General features: G+C 40.2%; 3 protein-coding genes across 4 annotated transcripts in view; 2 read left to right on the top strand and 1 right to left on the bottom strand.

Annotated features, from left to right (window-relative positions):
* The first annotated feature begins 1,427 nt into the window (after positions 1–1,427).
* LOC131889060 (uncharacterized) lies at positions 1,428–5,145 on the top strand. Of its 2 annotated transcripts, XM_059238057.1 has the most exons (8): positions 1,428–1,749; positions 3,015–3,200; positions 3,507–3,719; positions 3,790–3,901; positions 3,963–4,040; positions 4,104–4,289; positions 4,714–4,951; positions 5,016–5,145. In XM_059238057.1, exons 1-8 carry the CDS (start codon positions 1,478–1,480, stop codon positions 5,114–5,116), a joined length of 1,386 nt encoding a protein of 461 aa, XP_059094040.1. In that variant the 5' UTR covers positions 1,428–1,477; the 3' UTR covers positions 5,117–5,145. The 2 variants fall into 2 exon arrangements, with proteins under 2 accessions (XP_059094040.1, XP_059094039.1); XM_059238056.1 differs by having other exon boundaries at positions 1,429–1,749; positions 4,714–5,145.
* LOC131889246 (uncharacterized) overlaps positions 4,393–17,995 on the bottom strand; it is a 23,753-nt gene continuing 10,150 nt past the window's right edge. The window contains exons 9-12 of the mRNA XM_059238316.1: positions 16,496–16,856; positions 6,248–6,538; positions 5,987–6,169; positions 4,393–5,870 (exon numbers count right to left, since the gene is read on the bottom strand). Coding sequence (XP_059094299.1) covers positions 5,163–5,870; positions 5,987–6,169; positions 6,248–6,538; positions 16,496–16,856 — 1,543 coding nt within the window. The 3' untranslated portion in view covers positions 4,393–5,162. The remainder of the gene's footprint in view (positions 5,871–5,986; positions 6,170–6,247; positions 6,539–16,495; positions 16,857–17,995) is intronic.
* Positions 10,284–11,133, top strand: LOC131889062 (uncharacterized). The gene is made up of 2 exons (XM_059238059.1): positions 10,284–10,537; positions 10,614–11,133. Exons 1-2 carry the CDS (start codon positions 10,316–10,318, stop codon positions 11,100–11,102), a joined length of 711 nt encoding a protein of 236 aa, XP_059094042.1. The 5' UTR covers positions 10,284–10,315; the 3' UTR covers positions 11,103–11,133.

Raw genomic sequence — 17,995 nt, 5'->3', positions numbered from 1 at the left:
TGCTCAAATGAGTTGAAGCCATTCCATTTTTCTTTCGACTGTGCAGTTCTGCAGGTAGTGTTATATATTGAAATAATGCCAGATAAATGGTTATTTAAGTACTCACCCTCTAGACAAGGTGACGATTAAATACATTTTACCACACTTTTTTTTGCTTTACTGTTAACATTTAATTAACTTCTAATACATTCATAGAATCATTTTTTGGAGCGTCATAAAAATCTGCAAACCGTCTTGCGAGCCGCTTCTTTGGATATTCTTAACGAGAGTGGGTAACACTTCGAACCTTTATTTAGTTCCGGATGCTTGTAATTGATAGGGACGGTTAAAATGTGCAAAATAGCAAAGCCTTTCAGAGACAAAAAGGTGCAAAAAATGAGCTTAAAAGGTACAAAAAAGGCCAATAAGTGCAACAAAAAGTGCAAATGAAATTTAAAAAGAAGAGATATTCAAATGTATTTTTCAAAGTAGTACGATTTTGGCTCAATTTTGGATCAAATTGACATAACTTTCTTTGAACTCAGTGAAAGAATGCTTCTTCTTGCCTATTTTTCCTCTTTTTCCAGCAATAGATCTACAACATTGATTTAACTGAAGAAAAGTTGAGATTTTTTTCTTCCTTAAAAAGGGAACATGGTCAGCCTGGAGAAAGTCAGGAAGGCAACTATGTTGCGGTTTTTTGACTGCTGAACTATCTTAGTGCCCTATTTAGCATGTCTCTTTGGACTTAATACTGGCTACTTTCATTTCTGTTTTCCCTTGTTTCTCAACCAAAAGTGATGTACTTTTGGCCTGCACAATTCAAAAATTGACGTCAATTGTTCCGAATTCAGCTTTTCATATCTTCTTTTTACACAATTTGCCCGTTCCTAGTAATTGATGATTTAGTTGATTCATTCTTTCACCATGTCATTGTTATAAGCCGCATACTCAATAAATTCAGAGAAATAGTCATTTACTTCGAACAAAAGTAAGGATACTAAAACAAACACAAATCTCTTCTTTCTCAGGCTCCTTTGTTGTTCAATTTGCTGCCCTCAAGTATTCCTTGGGGTTATGTAGGTGTTGATCCAGTTGTAGGATTTAAGTCAGACTCAGACAAGTTTTTGACTAAAATTCCTCAATTCATCATTCGTTGGTCGATCAAATTAAATATATAAATAAAATTCAGTAGAATGAATACATTTCTCGTCTTGAAATGCTGGGATTCCAATCCCAGTAGCGGTAAGGAAGTCTGCCAAAAAAAGCTTTTTATTTTTCCTTGTTGCACTCATTTGCAATTTGGGCATGATGTTAATGCCGTTTCCGATGGCAGCGGATGGTTTAATCATCGATGCCTATCTACATATTCTAGAGGTAGATGTTTATTTTGAATGCGGAATAGAAGAAGAAAGTAACAAGACCGTGCAAACCCTCGAAAGAGTTTCGTTTGAAGTACAATCATATTACAAAGGCATTTGAGACTTCTGCAGTCAAGATGAAAGCCCTTATCTGTCTGGCATTAATCTCAGGATTTTATTCCGCCTTTTCAACAACTCGACTTGACTGCAATTCATCTTCCAAGACACCATCCTTGAATCGAATCATCAATGGCGCGACTGTGACTGAACCTCGGCCTTTTATGGTTAAGATAATCATCTTAGGGTCGTCCATCTGCGGCGGAACCCTTATATCCGATAAATATGTATTATCTGCTGCTCATTGTTTTTGTCCATCTCTACTGACATGCTCGTTGTGGAATATTGGAAGGTGAATATTCATGTACACCTAATCGAAAGTCTAGTTTGACTTAACCGCTCCTGCCCCTTTATAAAATTCTGCCTTATATAATTAGGAAGTGCAGACTAATGTTGTCTAAAATAATGGTGAAGTTATGATATGGTACTTTTGCCGACTTTATGTTATAAAATATACAAACAAAACACTTTGTTAAAGATAAATTGGTCTGCTTTCTCTTGGAAAATCAGAAGCTAACTCTGTGTCTCAGTGCCACGGCTCCACAAACATAGTTTTGACGAATGATGATATTTTGATCTTCTCCAAAGTATTATTACTCTAATATGGACTCAAAAGATTGGTCTTAAATATCTGCTTAAATTTTCAAATTTTAAACTACTCGTCTTTATTAGGGCCTCTAAAAAATGAGTTCTAGCGGTGGAACATTTAAACAACATTTAATTAAACAGGGAGATGGTTGTAGCGCAGTTGACTAACGCGTGACCGAGTTGAACTCGGGTTTATGGGTTCGTTCACAGGTCTCTACAATAGTGTAGACAAGACTGAATTTACCAGGCTCCAGAGCGAAAATGATGACTCCTTCAAGAATTATAATGCTACAAATCAAAAACAATTCCGGCAAGCTTCAACATCAATCTTCAAAAGTAAACCCCAAGGAAAAGCTTAAGCATTAATAATGAATATTTTGTCTTTTTTTCGTAGGCGCGGTTCTGTAACAATAGACATATCCTGAGGTGTTTTACAAATCAGTACTACTTAAATAAGTTCGAATTTCCGTATTACATCCGACTAACGTCTAGCACAGGTCAAAAACATGAAAAACAATCTGGTGAACTTTAGAGCAATTACCTTGCTAGAGGATAATTGTTTCTTAAAAACCACACGTGAGAGGCAATTTTAGATGTGCGACATAAATTGCACTTTTAATCATAGAATCGTAGAATGATGACTAATTACGTCATCGACAATCCTGAGATAGAAAGTGTTTGCATAGAGCGCCTATTAGTAATAACGCTCTACCTTGACCTCAAAGACTCATAAAATTAAATTACATTAGCTATTCTGCAAATGTAAAATTTCATGGATTGTACCTTTTAATGATGAAAAACGGTAGTAATCTGTTGAAGGCCCTTTTTGCAAGCAAAACCAATCCACAACACATTAATCTTCCAGTCTCTCGTCCTTATTTTCTCTCCAAGAAATGACTTCCAAATGAGTTCCAAAATCCAAATTCATTAAGAGATTCCAATTTAGCCTCTAATTTTCCCTTCAACCAGATCCAAGGTGCTTTTCCCATCTGACGGGATGCTGAATTTGACGTTTGCATTTTCTCCCAATAAGACAAAACCATCTCCATTTTCGAATATTCAAGTGCGAAAACTCATCGTTCATCCCGATTATCAATCTTCAGTCGCTCCCACAAAGGCTGACATTGCTATTTTGGAGCTCAAGGACCCCCTACAGTGAGTGAACATACGAAACCTGTCTTCTTATCCACTGAAAGCAAAAGTTATGCCCGCAAGGTCCTTGACTTTCGTACATTACTTCCCCTTAAGTTCCCTTTCATTCCGTCTCAAGGAAGTAAAGCTGATGTGCCAATTAAAAAAGGACAAGACGCTTCCAGGTTTGTTTGCTCCTAATTGCAGGCCATTTTCTATACCTATGAAACCCCCCCGAACACATAACTTCATGTTTGACGACTAGTGACTCATATTTCCATTTGCTAATTTGTAATTAGGAACTAAAGAAATAACCTTTCTCGTGGGTAGGCTCTCCTGGGAAGTGTCTCCCATTTGCCTGCCGAATCCAAATACTCGGGATCTTGGTCAAAAAGTTATCGTTAGTGGTTACGGACGCCAAGGGTCGATCAACGCAGAGAACACGAATTGCCTTACAAATCCTCGAGGACCCAATAAATTTGTACCATGCTTTAACAGGCATTGTCGGAACGAATCAACTCCTCAAAATGAGTTATGTGCAAAGTAAAAAAGAATACAGAAAGCTCCCAAGAACGAATATAGAAGAGGGGTATTTTTCTTTCTCTGAGCTCAGTTTCTTTCAGAAAGTTGTCCCCAGAGAGGATATCCATGTTTATAAGTTCTCAAGATCCCCTGTCGAATGCTTTCATCCTTCCGCTGAGCATGGATGGTGCTACACAACTTGGGTGGGAATAAAGTTTATAGAAAATACATAGTGGTAAGAACAACTTGACAACCGGTTTACAGCCTCCAAAGGATAAAAAGTGGGGATATTGCATGAAATCTTGCCATGATTCGCATAAACTGAGCGCACCGGAGCTGAAGGTGAAGTAAATTGAAGGTTACATGTTTGGATTCAAAACGTTTTTGACGTATCAAAAAATGCAGGAAGTTGAATTGGAGATTTACCCAACTACGACTTGCTACCCAAATGCTATTGACCTTGAGTTGGAGCTTTGCGTTGGAGGCACATGGAACAGACCAATAGTGGGCGAGTATTTCGACTTTGCCAATGGATCTTACCAATTGAAAAGGAAGTCCGGGGGACAAAAGTACCATTTCTATGGGTACAAGGTAATCATGTCTTGAATGAACTTTTGAGTGTAAACTGCAGGTACATTCACATATGTTTAGGGCAAATGTGAATGCACATGTCTTCAAGATTATCATGTTTGGCTCCGTGCTTTCCGTCTGGTTTATTCTTAAAATGTTGCATCAAGGTCTCAATCAATCAAATTTGGTGGAAAAAACTAAAGTTGTTTAAGACATCTTAATAGCGAGGGGTAAGCCTCAGTGGTTATAAATAAAATACATAGTTTTTCCAGTTGATGACTGACATGACATCGCTTATATGTTGTATGACATATCTGATGGGTTGTTTGGCTATTGATACCAGGGCACATTTTAGGTTTTTGTGGGGTAAAAAATAAAATCGATATTTAAGGCACCAAGTGCATTAATATTGTTAAATATACTGTTGCTACAGATCTTATTTCAGGATTCGTGTGGTGGAGATAGTGGTGGTCCCATCTGGACCAATATCGAGGGCCATGCAGTTTTATTGGCTTTGGTAAGTCGAGGGCAAGATTGTGGGCTACGAAACAAACCGGGGATAGGCACACGAATAAAAATGTTTTTGGACTGGATTCGAGAACCATCCTTTGGATCATTACCTGACGAACCGCAAACTGGTTCGGCTACTCTCAATGAAGACCAAGCGAAAGAAGTCATTCAGGGTAGGAATAGCTTCATGTCAGATTACTTGTTTCAAACCAGATTACCTTACGACCCAACTTTCAGGCAGTGTGACCAATTCAATTTCCGGAGGATTCCAAATTCAGCATTTGTACATTCAATCTCACTTCCTGGTTTTTTTGACATACTTATTTAATCAACAATGAACTTAATACATTAATAATCATACATCTAATGAAGGGGTTCAGATCTTTAAAAGCCCCCGTCATCACCGTCGTCAAAACCTCCGCCAATGCCGCCCATATCAAAACCGGCGTCCATCTCTTCATGAGCGTTGGCACGTTTGAACTCACGCCATTGTTCTGCAGTCATGCCCATATAGGCTGGCTGCAAAGGATCCACACCCTCCACATCCACGTAGACAGCTGGAGGAGGGAGATTAGAGGGGCGGTGTCGATCAATTGAATCCGTGGTCACGTCAATATAAGCAGAAGGCTCTTTTTTCTTTGGCGTATTGTTTCCAAAGTCCGCCTGAGTCTTCATTTTGACCAAGGGGTTCCTCTTCTTGCCCGTGGGAATCTTAGACTTGGGAAGACCCGCCACTTTGTCGTCCCTCTCAACTCCTTTGCCGTCCTCGAGTTTCATGTCGGCGCCATCGTAAATCGGTGCCTTCTTCTCTCCTGCCTCACCGGCCTCAATGGGTTTACCCTCGGCTGGTTCCTTCTTTTCGGTTTCATCGCTGGATGACGTCACTGTATTCGTGGTAGAAGTGTTGTCCTTGACAGCTGTCTCATCCGGTTTCTTGTCTTCTGGGCTTCTCTTGGCAAAGCTGCGCCTGGATCGAGAACGGGGCCGTATCCCCAATGTGGCCATTTCTTTAGGCAGTGAAAGGTCGTCGATGTACGGCTTGAACTCCACGTCCAACGTGAGGAGACACTTGTTGCCCATGGCCTTTTGGATCTAGAAAACGTGCTGGTCTGTTGGCAACTGTTCATTCATGTTGATGTACTCAAGTGTGGAGCACAGTTGAGCCGTTATTAGGATTCTGGTGTGTTATTCTGCCGAAGGCAACTTACCTTGTTTTCGTCATTTTGATCAAATGCGTCCAATAGATCTTCAATCACGACATTCTGCTCCAACGTACAATTGTTTCCAAATTCTCTTGCAACAATCTCGGCTTCTCCTGGCAGGTTTGAATCCAGTAAGAGCAAAACTAATCCAAGGACATTACGCCCAGTGCTAGGTTTATGGCCAGCTTCCTGTACAAAACAAAAATGGTCGAGTTCAGACTAATTGGCAATCAATGTAGGGTGAATGGAGGTGATTCGATTTCTTACCTGGAAGAGCTCAACCAATTTCCGGCTTTTCTTGATGGCATCTCGTTTGTCTCGTCTCTCTAATGCGATTTTGAGCAGCTTGGTAATGTAGCTAGCAGCTTGGATGGGCCGGTTCTCAGTTTCCACGGTCTCGGCAGCCTTTTCCAACATCAACTCAGAGTTGTAGGGTTGCTTGGTCTCAATGGCTTTGCTGGCTCTTTCCAATAATTGAGCGGCACTGTCGGGTTGTCCAGCCTTTCGAAAAAGCGCGGCCGACCTCCAAGCCAGTTCTGTGACAGCAGTTAAATCACCCTGAAACAAGAGAAGTCAACATGTTGATAGCTTCCTTCCCTGAACTTGTTTCCTTATTATTGTTATCGGATGAGTGGGAAATGCGTCTTCTTAAGAGCCATTTCGCTGTTACTGTGTTGGCCCCATGTCAGGTTGTCGATTTCTTCAAGAAGTCTAGCATTGGATGGCAAGGGAAAAATAAGCAAGCTTTTTGGAGTGAATTGTCCTAAAATGAAGTGAAAAGCCTGCCGAAAGTGGGGTGTGATATTTGAGATAGCATCCAGGAAATCCAAATCCTTTGAAGTGAGATTCCTTGTCTCAAGCAACTTTATTAACCTCGACAACACGTTTCTTCGTAATCAAATACGAAAGACTAAACACATCAATTTTTACTCTCCTCTTGTTCACATGCTTGACATCTCTTTGAGGAAAAAAAAGCTATGTTATAACGTACATTGAGGGAGTATATGGTTTTGATATTTTATTATCAGAATTGGTTGGTGATCCAGGAGTGAAATGAATTATAGACGGTGGGGACGTCTGTGCGTAACACTTAAAAAGAACTAAATTAGCATTTTTAAGATCATTTCTAAGCCTCCCGCTTTTCACTTGTCGATGCTGACAGGGATTAAGCGTTCTTTTGACAATTTTTATGACTATTCGAAAAAAATGGATCCTGCAGAGCCTCGAGCCGGTGACCGACCGATCAAAATTTGCTTATGATGGAATAAATAGAGTTCGAGTTTATCGCCCCAAAACGCTTTTTGAGGCAACTGGAGGTATCAAAAGACGTCCAGGTGGCTGACCATTGAAGCTCAAGCGGACATGGGATGTCATTCAAGCAGTCACAGACCGTGATTGTAGGAATTTCAGTCGTATTGTTGGCGTCCTTGCTTGAGATTTCAAACGAGACATAAAACAATGAGAAAGGTGCTGAAAAATTATATGGGATAAAAAAAAGAGTTGTGGTTAGATGACACTTCTTGTCATCAATTCAAATGGAGCGCACAAGTACACTTTTGAATCTTCTACTAAACATCGCCCTTGTTCTGTTACGGTGTTTGGCGATGAGAAGTTGCTGTACGTAGATGCTAACTCCAATTGCCAAAATGGCCGCTTTTTCCATCCAGACCAATCTGGAATGTCCCTTGCAGAGTCGTAAGCGTTCAAGGGATCAAAAATCCAGCCACGGTAATGGTTCTGGTATAATTTTCAGCGATGTTGGATTTAATCCCAATTCTTTACTGATGCCACAATGAAAATAGATGCCAATGACTGCCGGAACCTTTTGAAAAGTTAAGTGCTACTTTGGCACAAGAAACAATATCCAAGAGGCAATCCCAACATCCGAGAATATAATGATGCCCCAGCTCACATGGCCAGCAAAACACAATGCTACCTTGAGACCAATTTCTTCGAGTTCTGACCCAAAGACTTCTGGCCCCTTTCATCTCTTAATCTGACCCCCTGGATTACTAGTTATGGTAGCGTGTTGAGGTAGCGGCTTGTGCGAAACTTATCAAAATATGGACTCACTCCGGTCCCATAAAAGGGCTGTTTGAGCCCCATTCACTCCAGATGAAGTCCGCCATGCAGTTGCTAGCTTTCGCAGCCATTTGGAACAGGTTGTTGACGCCAACAGTGGTCCTGTTAAAAACACTTTTTGTTCCTTCGATCTCAATCTCACACTGTGATTGCATACTTGAAATCATACATTTACTCGTAATTCCTGCAAAGTGGTGGACAACTAAAGCTTTTCTTCAAAAAGTGATTCCCAAAGATGTCCCCAAGGTGTATTTGTACAATGAGACACGTACGAGTACCATGCGGACAAAAGGATCGAAAAAATCCGGCAAAAGTGGCATCTACCGAACTTGCAATTCGTACCAACTATATATATTGGCGAAACTAAAGAACAAATACCGATCAATTCCATGAAATAGAAATTTCCGTGACCGCGAAGTTGATTCCATCAAATGAATGGGTAACCCTAACGTTTTGCGAGAATATTCAAACCTATGAATCCCAAAAAAATAGAAGGCCTGATTCAGTTATACTTCTATGATGGTTAATAATTGTAAACTGATTTGACTTGCAATACATCATACGTGGCACGGACTTCTCAAGATATGGACTGAGAACTGCTTGGCCTTCTTTGGGTCGGAGAAAATTCCAAATCCCTTTTCAAAAATCATTAATGCAACAAGAAACTTAGATCGTTTCAATTCAAGACAAGCCACTTTTATAACATATACGGGACTTGCATTGTGGTTCGTTCCAAAGTTAAATTGCCAAAAACCTACAAATGTAGCTGACAAAGAGGAGAGTGGAAATTAAAATTATAGAGGATAAGTGTGTGGGCCTTGCCGCATCTCCACATTGCTGCTTTACCTTATTTGCATATTTATGTTTTTGTGCCTTTTTTGGGAGCAGGCGAAGGGTCATGCGTTGCAGCAATACGTAGATTGAGTTTTTGAACAAATTTCTCTACCAGACTGTGTTCACCCCTTAAATGGGCGTTTGCCATGAAAATTTCCTGACGTCAAGGGTAACATGAAAGTGCTGAGAACCCTTCTTTCTGTCAAATTCTCAGAGGAAATAAGGAAATGACCGTTCTTATGCTCGCCTCCTTGATCATTCATTACGTGTAGGACCTTATATGAAAAGGCATGTTCAAATAAGAATTCAATGTCACATGATCTTATGACTCATCTTATGGATGTTGTCCATTGGGGTGCTTCAGGTCAATTGCATATTGTTATTAAGGAAACTTGTTTTCAGTATGTTTTTGGAAGATCAGAAATCCGACATTAAACCAGTGACAGAGAAAGCAAATCAAAGATAGAATTTTTGCAATTGACCAATCAAGCTTGATATGTAGAACCAAATGCTTGTACTTATTACAAATAGTTAAACAGACATTTTTTTGAATCAGGAACCCTTATCAAATGGCACAAACTTTCATGTGCATATGGAAATAGGGGTAAGCAGCTCCTCGAAGAAGCAGATAATATCACAAACATATCAGCTGTTATGAAGCCATTGGTGCATAACTTTGACCACCTCACTTAACATTCATGATCTAGATTATGGGTTCAAATTTGGCAAAGTTGATCAATATAATTTTGTAAGATTCTTTTATTATTTTAAGTGCTAGTTTTAGATGGAGTGAATGGTTCAGGAGATACGAAGTTTTGACAACAGTTTGAGGTCCATATATCTAGATGTCCCAATGCTTAATCATTTTGGTCCCAATAACAAATTCGTCATGTTTGCGACATCGCTCCCGGAATCAATTAAGAGTGAGTACGGATGAGCTCATCAATAAGTCCACGAAGTGCAGCATGGATGAATTATTAACGTAAATATTTAAAGAGGACTACTAATCGATCGTACACAGTGTTCGAAAAAAGTGGCGAAAGAAATAAGTAAAAAAAATTAAGAAATGTTCAGGTTTATTTAGTTTGCTAAAACCAGTATGAAAGATAATGTGAAAATACGTATCTTCCCAAGCAATCTTATTTCCACGAGGCTAGCTCGCAAAGAAAAAGAAATATTTCTTTGATGGGCAGAAAATCCATATTTCTTTATGAGTAAGACAAAAAAATCCACAAAATAAGAGAACAAAGAGTTAACTTGAAATACTTAAGCAATTTGTAACAATTGACATATTTTAATATCCTCTAATCCTTCTCAAACAATTGAGCGTGTTTAAGATAGTGCAATCATTCAACTACTTTCGGGGTACATAATATTTGTATAAAAGTATGGTGTGGTGTGTTATCAAGTCAGTTCATCATGGAAGCTTTGAGCATCTTGTTCGTTACTTTCTTGGCCTTTTCCTCGGCCTTGGCCAATCCAACATGCGAGGAGTGTGTGCTAATCCTGGCCGAGCTCCAGGTTGGCATGACTTCCTACGACCATGAGATCACCAAACATCTTCATGATAACTTCTGTGCCAATGAGCAATTGAACAACCAAGAATGCCGCCTCGTGGCTGGTCACTACCCGGACATGCTGGTACGCCTGACTTTCTTTCCACTTTTGTTGGCCTAAGCCAACTTTCGTTTTAACCCTTTGTAACTTTCACTTTTAGGACATCATCATGGAAACCCGATTTGACCCTCTGAGAGTGTGTGAGTTCGAAGGCCTTTGCAACAAGAACGCTTACAAGAGGGTCATGTTGGATCAAGAGGATCGCAACGTCAATTGCAACCAATGTGATCGTTTCATGCGCGTCATCCGTCGCCACTTGACCGATTCCCAAGACATGGACTCCTACGAAGTTTTGCTGAAGTCTCACGCCTATTGCGGCCGCCCTGAGCCTCCCTTCCTAGGCTGCGTGGAGATTGTGGACAAATACTTCCGAGAAATGCATTTGGAGACCATGGAGTGGTTCTTCCACCCTCATGAGTTCTGCGTTAGCCTGGGCATTTGTGAGGATAATTTCCATACCAGCACCATGGCTCCCACGAACACCACCTTAGCTCCTGGAAATTTCACCACCTCTGCCCCCGGAAATTTCACCACCTCTGCCCCCGGAAATATCACGACTGTGGCCCCCGGAAATATGACTCTCTCTTAAGGAGGCAATAAATCATGGACTTTTCATTATGCTTGACTCGGAACTGAATGGCGTTGGGTTGGGTTTACAGTTGTTTCTGCGATGCCTCTTGCGGTACCTGTTATTTAAGCACATATTTCATATTTTAATAAAACTCAATCAAAATAGTGACCAGACCTGGGTTGTTTCCCCATAAAATATAATCAGAAGCGTTGATTCTATTAATTGATTCCTTTATAAGGGCCCTTATTTGCAACGTCAGATAGCCCGAACAAAACAGGAAGACGCACCGTAGATTGCTAAATAAACTAATGGTGACGTGCCATGAAAGCGATTTGCTTTCCGAAGATTATATGACCCAGGTCACTAATTATTAGAGACAGGAATTTTTTTTTAGCATTGAGTGTAAATTCCAGACGTTTGTCAAAACTAGTCTTGTTCACAGCAGTTACTCTTCTTGTGAGGTTATCTTGTGCTCATACAACTAGTTGCATTTAAAACTGTAACTTTGAGCAGCACAGCTATGACACCTGAGATAATGAGTCGCTACTGCAAGCCAAACTAGTTTTAACAAACGTCTGGAATCTACGCTCAAAGCCAAACAAAATGTTTTTCCTGTCTCTACAGTAATTATGTATACAATTTTGAAGAATTAGCCGAAGACAATTAAATAAAAAAGAAGCGGTCAAATCGGCCCTTTATTTGGCAGTGGCTGACTCACAAAGCGCTCTCTGAAGTGCCAAACGTAAACCATATTTCGTGCAGCGTAAGTGGGCTATAGGCACCTTTAAGCTACAGCTGACTGATGACGTCATCTTCAAAAGCAAAGGTAAACAAATCTCTTGGGCGGTCACTTTTCCAGCGCTACTAGGACTATTGAACACATGTAGCATTCATTCCTCCAAAATTTCAATGAACAATGTCGCCAAAGCCAGGTAGTCCTTACTGTTTAGTGGTTTTGGGCCATCATGATCAAAACTCCAAAGAATAATCCACAATGGAATCTATGGATTGAAGCTGTTCTGCCATTACACTCAACGTTCAAGAATTCTGGAAGGATGGATGAATCGCATCCACGGGAGTCTCTTACAATCAGTAGACTCGGGCAAATTTTATTCAGAGTGGCCAACTCTTCTTAAAGATGATGTTCACCCACCCTTTTAGCCGTCCGCTTTTCCGGATTGGCCGAGGATAGGGATCTCCTTCCCAAATTCCAATTTGATTTCCAGACCAGCCGCTCTACCACCTCGGTAGTTACTCTCCTCTATAAAATTGTCCAATCTTTGTGGATCTCTCCTCAAGCACCTTCAACCCAACTTTCCTCCACCAACCATCTCAAATCATCAATAGTCAAGGCTAGGGCTAGGATCGAAAACATTTCCAATCGACTTCCAATCAAGAATCTTCCCTCTCTAATAGTTCTTCAACTCTTCCGGACCTACATCAACCCAATTTTCCTCTACTGCCTTCCGCTCAATCCGCCCTCAAATCCGCCGATGCCACCTTCACCAAATTCCTCAAACGATTTCTGTGCGTTCCCCAATATGCCAAAAATGCATGGAAGTATTTTTACAGCCAAACATCGGGCTGACCAGGTTAGTGTCCCAGTGTTGGGAACCTGACCTTTCCGGAGGTGATGTCCGGACACAAGTTGTCCTTCTCGGTCAAGGACGTACTAACACCCTACTGTCCTTGGCCTGACATCCCTTCGGAATATTGGCGGTCACGCACGTTTTTCCGGCTCCGGTCCAAATGTCATCAATGGCGGGAGCTGAAACAGGATCTGTTCAATCTGACCCACCCAATCTTCTGCACTAATCAAGATTTTCATCGCTTGTCTCTACCCAACTGTTTATGTACTGGCTGTGATTCTCCTCTTCACTTTTTTTATGTAGACTAAGCTCGAAGTATGGAACCCTCCTAGCAGGGGATATTGGCCGTATAGAGAAAGTGCAAAGAAGAATCCCCAAGTGGCACAATTCTTATCCGGACAGAATATCTTCACTCTCTTCAAACATTAAAAGAGAGACGTATTTTCTTCGACTTCCCTCTTATGTTGAAGGTGTGCTTAAGACTGTTAACAATATCACTTCTTTGGGATCACCAATCTTTGCGATCACTTTTCTTAGCTCGTGAAGGATCAGATTTGATGAAGACGCGCCAATTAGAAAATGGGCCTTTTTTGGAATTAAATGTCAAATCTCGTACACGTTACCATTCATTTTTATGCGTTCTGCTTGTATATGGAACACTTATGCCTGAAACATTCTTGACCAGTGAGTGCGTTTAAAAAACTTTTTTCCTAGCATGGTTCCAAATTATTAGTCCATTATTAAACCCCTCCTGTTATCATCAATTCGATGTTTGAGTAGTTCACACAATAAACAATTCTAGTCATAATTAGTGTGATATCTCATTCTAGTCAGGTATTTTATCGTTCTCACCATTTAATTCAAATTTTCTGGAATCGATTTCTGCCTGCAAGTGCTCATCTGCTTGTATTCATGTGGAAAGGTGTAAGAAACAAATTCAGCATTTCAAGATACTCGACTTCACCCGCGAAACCTTTTGCAACATAATGACATAACGGTTCAGCTTGCTCAATTATTTACATAAACTACAAGATTCGAGTCTGATTAATAATGGTTGACAATAAGTATTAACCTAAGATTCCAGTCAAGATGGAAGACGACTGTCGCAAGAATCTCCGTCGATTTGATTAAGCTATTGTATTAGGAGATGAGATGTGACAAGTGACCGCCCAAGAACGAATCAAAATGGAGGTTTCGTGACCATTTTTCTCAGAAGGTTGAGTTTGACATCAGCTTAAAGGTCCCTATTGCAAATGCACTTAGAAACTCCAATCTCGGGTCAGAGGAGGGAGGAGGCTGGTAAAGAATCCCCGAAGCCACAGTAGTTAATTCACCAAAACCTACATTTAGAAATACATGGTGGATAATATGTAAGGATACGGATGGAAACCCACCCTGAATAGGGGCGTCTTACCGTCAGGAGGGTGCTTCGTGGAATATCCGATGTGTCGAGTCCGAGTAGAGTAAACCACGGACCTCTAGAAATATGGACTGCGAACGAGCTTCCCGGCAAATCGGTCTGCTCTTGGTCATAGCCACTCTGAGCCACTTTTCGAATTAAAGTAATAAAATAAGAAACGTACATCTCTTCAATTAACGGTAGGTCAATTTTACATCATTTCCATGCAAAGTCCATCGTTTCAAAGTTATGTTGTCAAAAGCTTATGTAGCTGACCAAGACAGGCCGAAAATTCAAATTTTATATAGTATTTACTACATAACTTTGACCATGTCTCCTGAGCTGCCTAAGCATCGGTTTGGGCTCAAACTTGGCTGAGTTCATCTATTCAACAAGATCTTGTGGTCGTATGAATTGCTTATTTGGAATATGATGAGCGGTTTAGGAGATAAGATATTTTTGCTTCCGTTCGCAGTCCATATCTCTAGAAGTCCGTGGCTGGATACATGGGTTTAAGCAGCTTCACAATAAGGGCAAACGCCTTTTCGAATCTCGCCAGACCTTTGAAGGCTGCTTGGTGCCATATAATGTCCCATGCTTTGGGTCTAATTGTTATTCGCACATACATTGAATGTTTGCTTTTTTGTGTGAGTGGACCTCTTTCATGTTTGATAGATTCATTTTTTGTGAGCATGGCTCATTTTTCCACTTTAGGAGAAGGAAAAAATATTTTGTGGGGCGGTTGCCTTGTTTTTTAACGTTTTTCTTTTTCACGTTTATCCATTTAGAAAAGGAGACGATATAATTTTTAGCTTCATCAAGTTCTTTGAAAGCAACACATGACGCTATCATATTTCTATTGTACCGTGTAATGACTCTAAGAAATCGAAAAGGGCTTGAGTATCTCAAGTACTGACCCTTAACACCATTTTGCATTTTAATTATATTATGTGAAAAAACGCATTTAGTCGGAAGGTACCTTATGAGAATGGCGATAGAGGATTCCGTGATATTAGGAGAGTTGACTCTTTTTTATGGTGGCGTTTGCTTTATAATTGCAGTTTTTTGAGGATGCATTCATTCAGTTTCTCCAATGATACAAAATATACTTATTACTTTGTTGTTAAAAGAATGTCATGTTTGTTTCGTCACAAAACCAAATACTTCATCATGCTTTTGAAAAATCTACAAAAACAATTTGATTGGAATAAACCGTTGGTTGCGAAACCCTTGAATCAATTCTGAAATTGAAATACCTCTATTGTCCAGAGAAGGCTCCGTTTAGAAAATGCTGACTTAATGACTTGTCTGATGAATTGAAAAATATGGTATGAAAAAATGTTTGGCGAATCAAAGACTAAAGGGTATTTACTTTATTGATTCACAAGATTACCTGGGCTGCTTCCTTAATGCACGGCTTTACTTTTTCCTAATGAAATCAGCTGGGCATCATTGTCTGCAGCCGTATTAGAAATTGTCCATTGTCTATTCATGTACTGGGTATGTGAGTGAGAAAATCCTTTCTCTTATTCGACATGTACAATTAAGCATTGCTTTATCTACCACTGACCCCGGGTACCTTGTCTAAAGATGGATTACTTTATAGAGATGACCTTGCCCCTGTTGAAGCCATCTCATGGAACAAAAAATGGTGGACTGATCCTACTTCTGGAACATCCTTTACACCAAAAAGTAAGTTGAGCCCCAGCCCAGAAAAACAAGCCGTTATGGCTTATGGGGACCCATGGCCTCAATCATATCTAGTACTAACAAAACGCATTTATATTTTTGAGACCTAAACACATTTATAATAAGACACGTTATTCGCCAGCTGTACCCATTTTGCCTCCTTTCTCTTTTCTTGAAACCTAGTCTCTTTTTACAGTCTTACAGCTGTCATGAGTGGTCAAACCATAGATAACTTCATATATGGTTTTCTATGGGTCAAACCAATAAAAATTATTTTCACATCAATCATAATGAGAATGTCAGTTTTAGATCTCCTTTCTTGAACAAGGTCCCAGACTCTACATCAGGTTGCCGACCTCGCTAATGGTCAATTACCTTGAAATCAATCCCTTCCCCAATTCCAGATAAGGCCTGAATCACTGGCTGCAACTCACACAATCTCAAATCAACTGATAGCGAAATCCCATTACATATCCGATCAGATGTACAATGTAACTCCGAAACACAAGATTGAATAATGAAGGGCAAAGCTTTCTGCCTTCATTCCAGTTAAGGCTTTTTATGCTAGCAATAAAACAAGTTATCATCATTGTTCTAAAAATAAGTTAATAAGAAAATCAACCACTAAAAATGAATAATGTTTAGCCCTATATCAAAAAAGCCGGCGAACGTTTCCATCAAACAAATGCGTAATTTCTCAGCACGATTTTCATGAAGCAAACTTGAACACTCACCTGTCGGAGTGAGATCATCATGGCTTGTTCCAAGGTCTTTGCGGCACTGTACCAAGACCTTTTCTTTTTGAAGCACTCAGTGGCCTTCAAGAGGTTCATCTTGCATTCCTCAACGTCACCAGCTTGGTGGAACAAGATTGCTGCCTTGCAGTACTCCTCACCGGCCATAGCAAACTTGGGTTTCCATCGCAAGACCGTGGATTTGGTCTTTCTCTCGGCCTTGGCAAAGTGAATGCGGGCGTTCTCCAACTGCTTCTCACTTTTTAACGTGGCTGCAGAGCCATTTTCAGACGCCACCACCATTTTCATCAGAGTTCTTTGGCAGGGTTCGTTCTCGCACAACTGGCAATTACAACCAGATCTTCAGGTATGACTATAAGATCGATCTTTTCAAGAGAGCGGGAGCTCGAGCAGGGTTTGCATGTGTCTAACTGAGTGAGTGTGAGAATGAATTCTTAGAGGCCCCGATGGTCTTCTTCAGGTTGGTTCAGGTCTGCCAAAAGTGGTTTTGGAAGTGTTCAGAACAATCCTGTTGAGTGTTTTGGACAAGAGATCAGCTGAGCGCACGTGTGATAACTGACGTAGATAAGAGCAATTGGACTTGATAATGAAGTGGGTAAACATTGGAAGATCCTACTTGCGTCAATGGCCCAACCCTAATTGTATAATGCATCTGAAATATTCGATTCGTCATCTAATCAAGGGAAGCGGCAACCCTTATTTCGGTGGACATGGGGGCTTCCCCATTTCTAGAAGACACTTCAATTTCGAGGGGTTCCTGAAACATGGATTGTCTCCCCGTTTCATCCAAAATGCTATGAAGGGACAAACCCAACACTCATCAAGATCCTTGTTGAAGATTTAAAGTATCTTGGGATTGAAAACCCAGTTTCTCATCAATTATGATTGAAACAATGAAGCATTCAAAAACGAAGGACTAGGAATGACGGTCATGCATGACTTCCAAAGGCGAATTATTGTAGAATAACTAAGGAAATTGATTACATCATCAATGCAAAACATTTCAAGGTCTTTGCCATCATACCATGGGAAGAAAACGGCCACACCTTCGTCTTTGGAGGTATAAAAAGGTTTTTTTTTAGTGCTTTGTGTTATGTTACACAATGGTAAAAGGATTGTTGGTTCATGGGTTTGTTAGCACCTTTATGTAATGTAATGAACATTTCATGGGCAGTGGCTACAAATAAGCAGCTTGAAAAAACACTTTCTCTTTTCATCTGTTGTTGATAAAATCCACCCTTTTTCTAGACTTTTTCTTTCCATGTCATCTCAATCAACTGAGATATATTACCACATGCTTGTTATGGTGATACATTCATGAAGTAAAAAGATCCAGATTAAACGTTGATAACAGGAAAGCCTAAGAACTATACTTCCTGCAAGTAATATCGGCTTGAAAAAAAAAAGAACCTTTTTTCCTAGTTTCGCCTGAACAAAACGAGCATAGAAAGGATTCACTTTTTTGCCAATTCATTTTCA

The sequence above is a fragment of the Tigriopus californicus genome, chromosome 10 (assembly GCF_007210705.1).
Source record: "Tigriopus californicus strain San Diego chromosome 10, Tcal_SD_v2.1, whole genome shotgun sequence".
In the NCBI taxonomy this organism is placed as follows: Eukaryota; Metazoa; Arthropoda; class Copepoda; order Harpacticoida; family Harpacticidae; genus Tigriopus; species Tigriopus californicus.
This window is presented reverse-complemented; position numbering and strand designations above follow the sequence as displayed.

What these genes read in the sequence shown, in the direction of transcription:
- LOC131889060 (XM_059238056.1), top strand. Translation starts at nt 1,478, where the DNA reads ATGAAAGCCCTTATCTGTCTGGCATTAATCTCAGGATTTTATTCCGCC. An exon ending in TCGTTGTGGAATATTGGAAG is followed by an intron (nt 1,750 to 3,014) that starts GTGAATATTCAT and finishes CCCTTCAACCAG; the next exon opens with ATCCAAGGTGCTTTTCCCAT. An exon ending in CAAAATGAGTTATGTGCAAA is followed by an intron (nt 3,720 to 3,789) that starts GTAAAAAAGAAT and finishes CTCTGAGCTCAG; the next exon opens with TTTCTTTCAGAAAGTTGTCC.
- LOC131889062 (XM_059238059.1), top strand. Translation starts at nt 10,316, where the DNA reads ATGGAAGCTTTGAGCATCTTGTTCGTTACTTTCTTGGCCTTTTCCTCG. An exon ending in GTCACTACCCGGACATGCTG is followed by an intron (nt 10,538 to 10,613) that starts GTACGCCTGACT and finishes TTTCACTTTTAG; the next exon opens with GACATCATCATGGAAACCCG.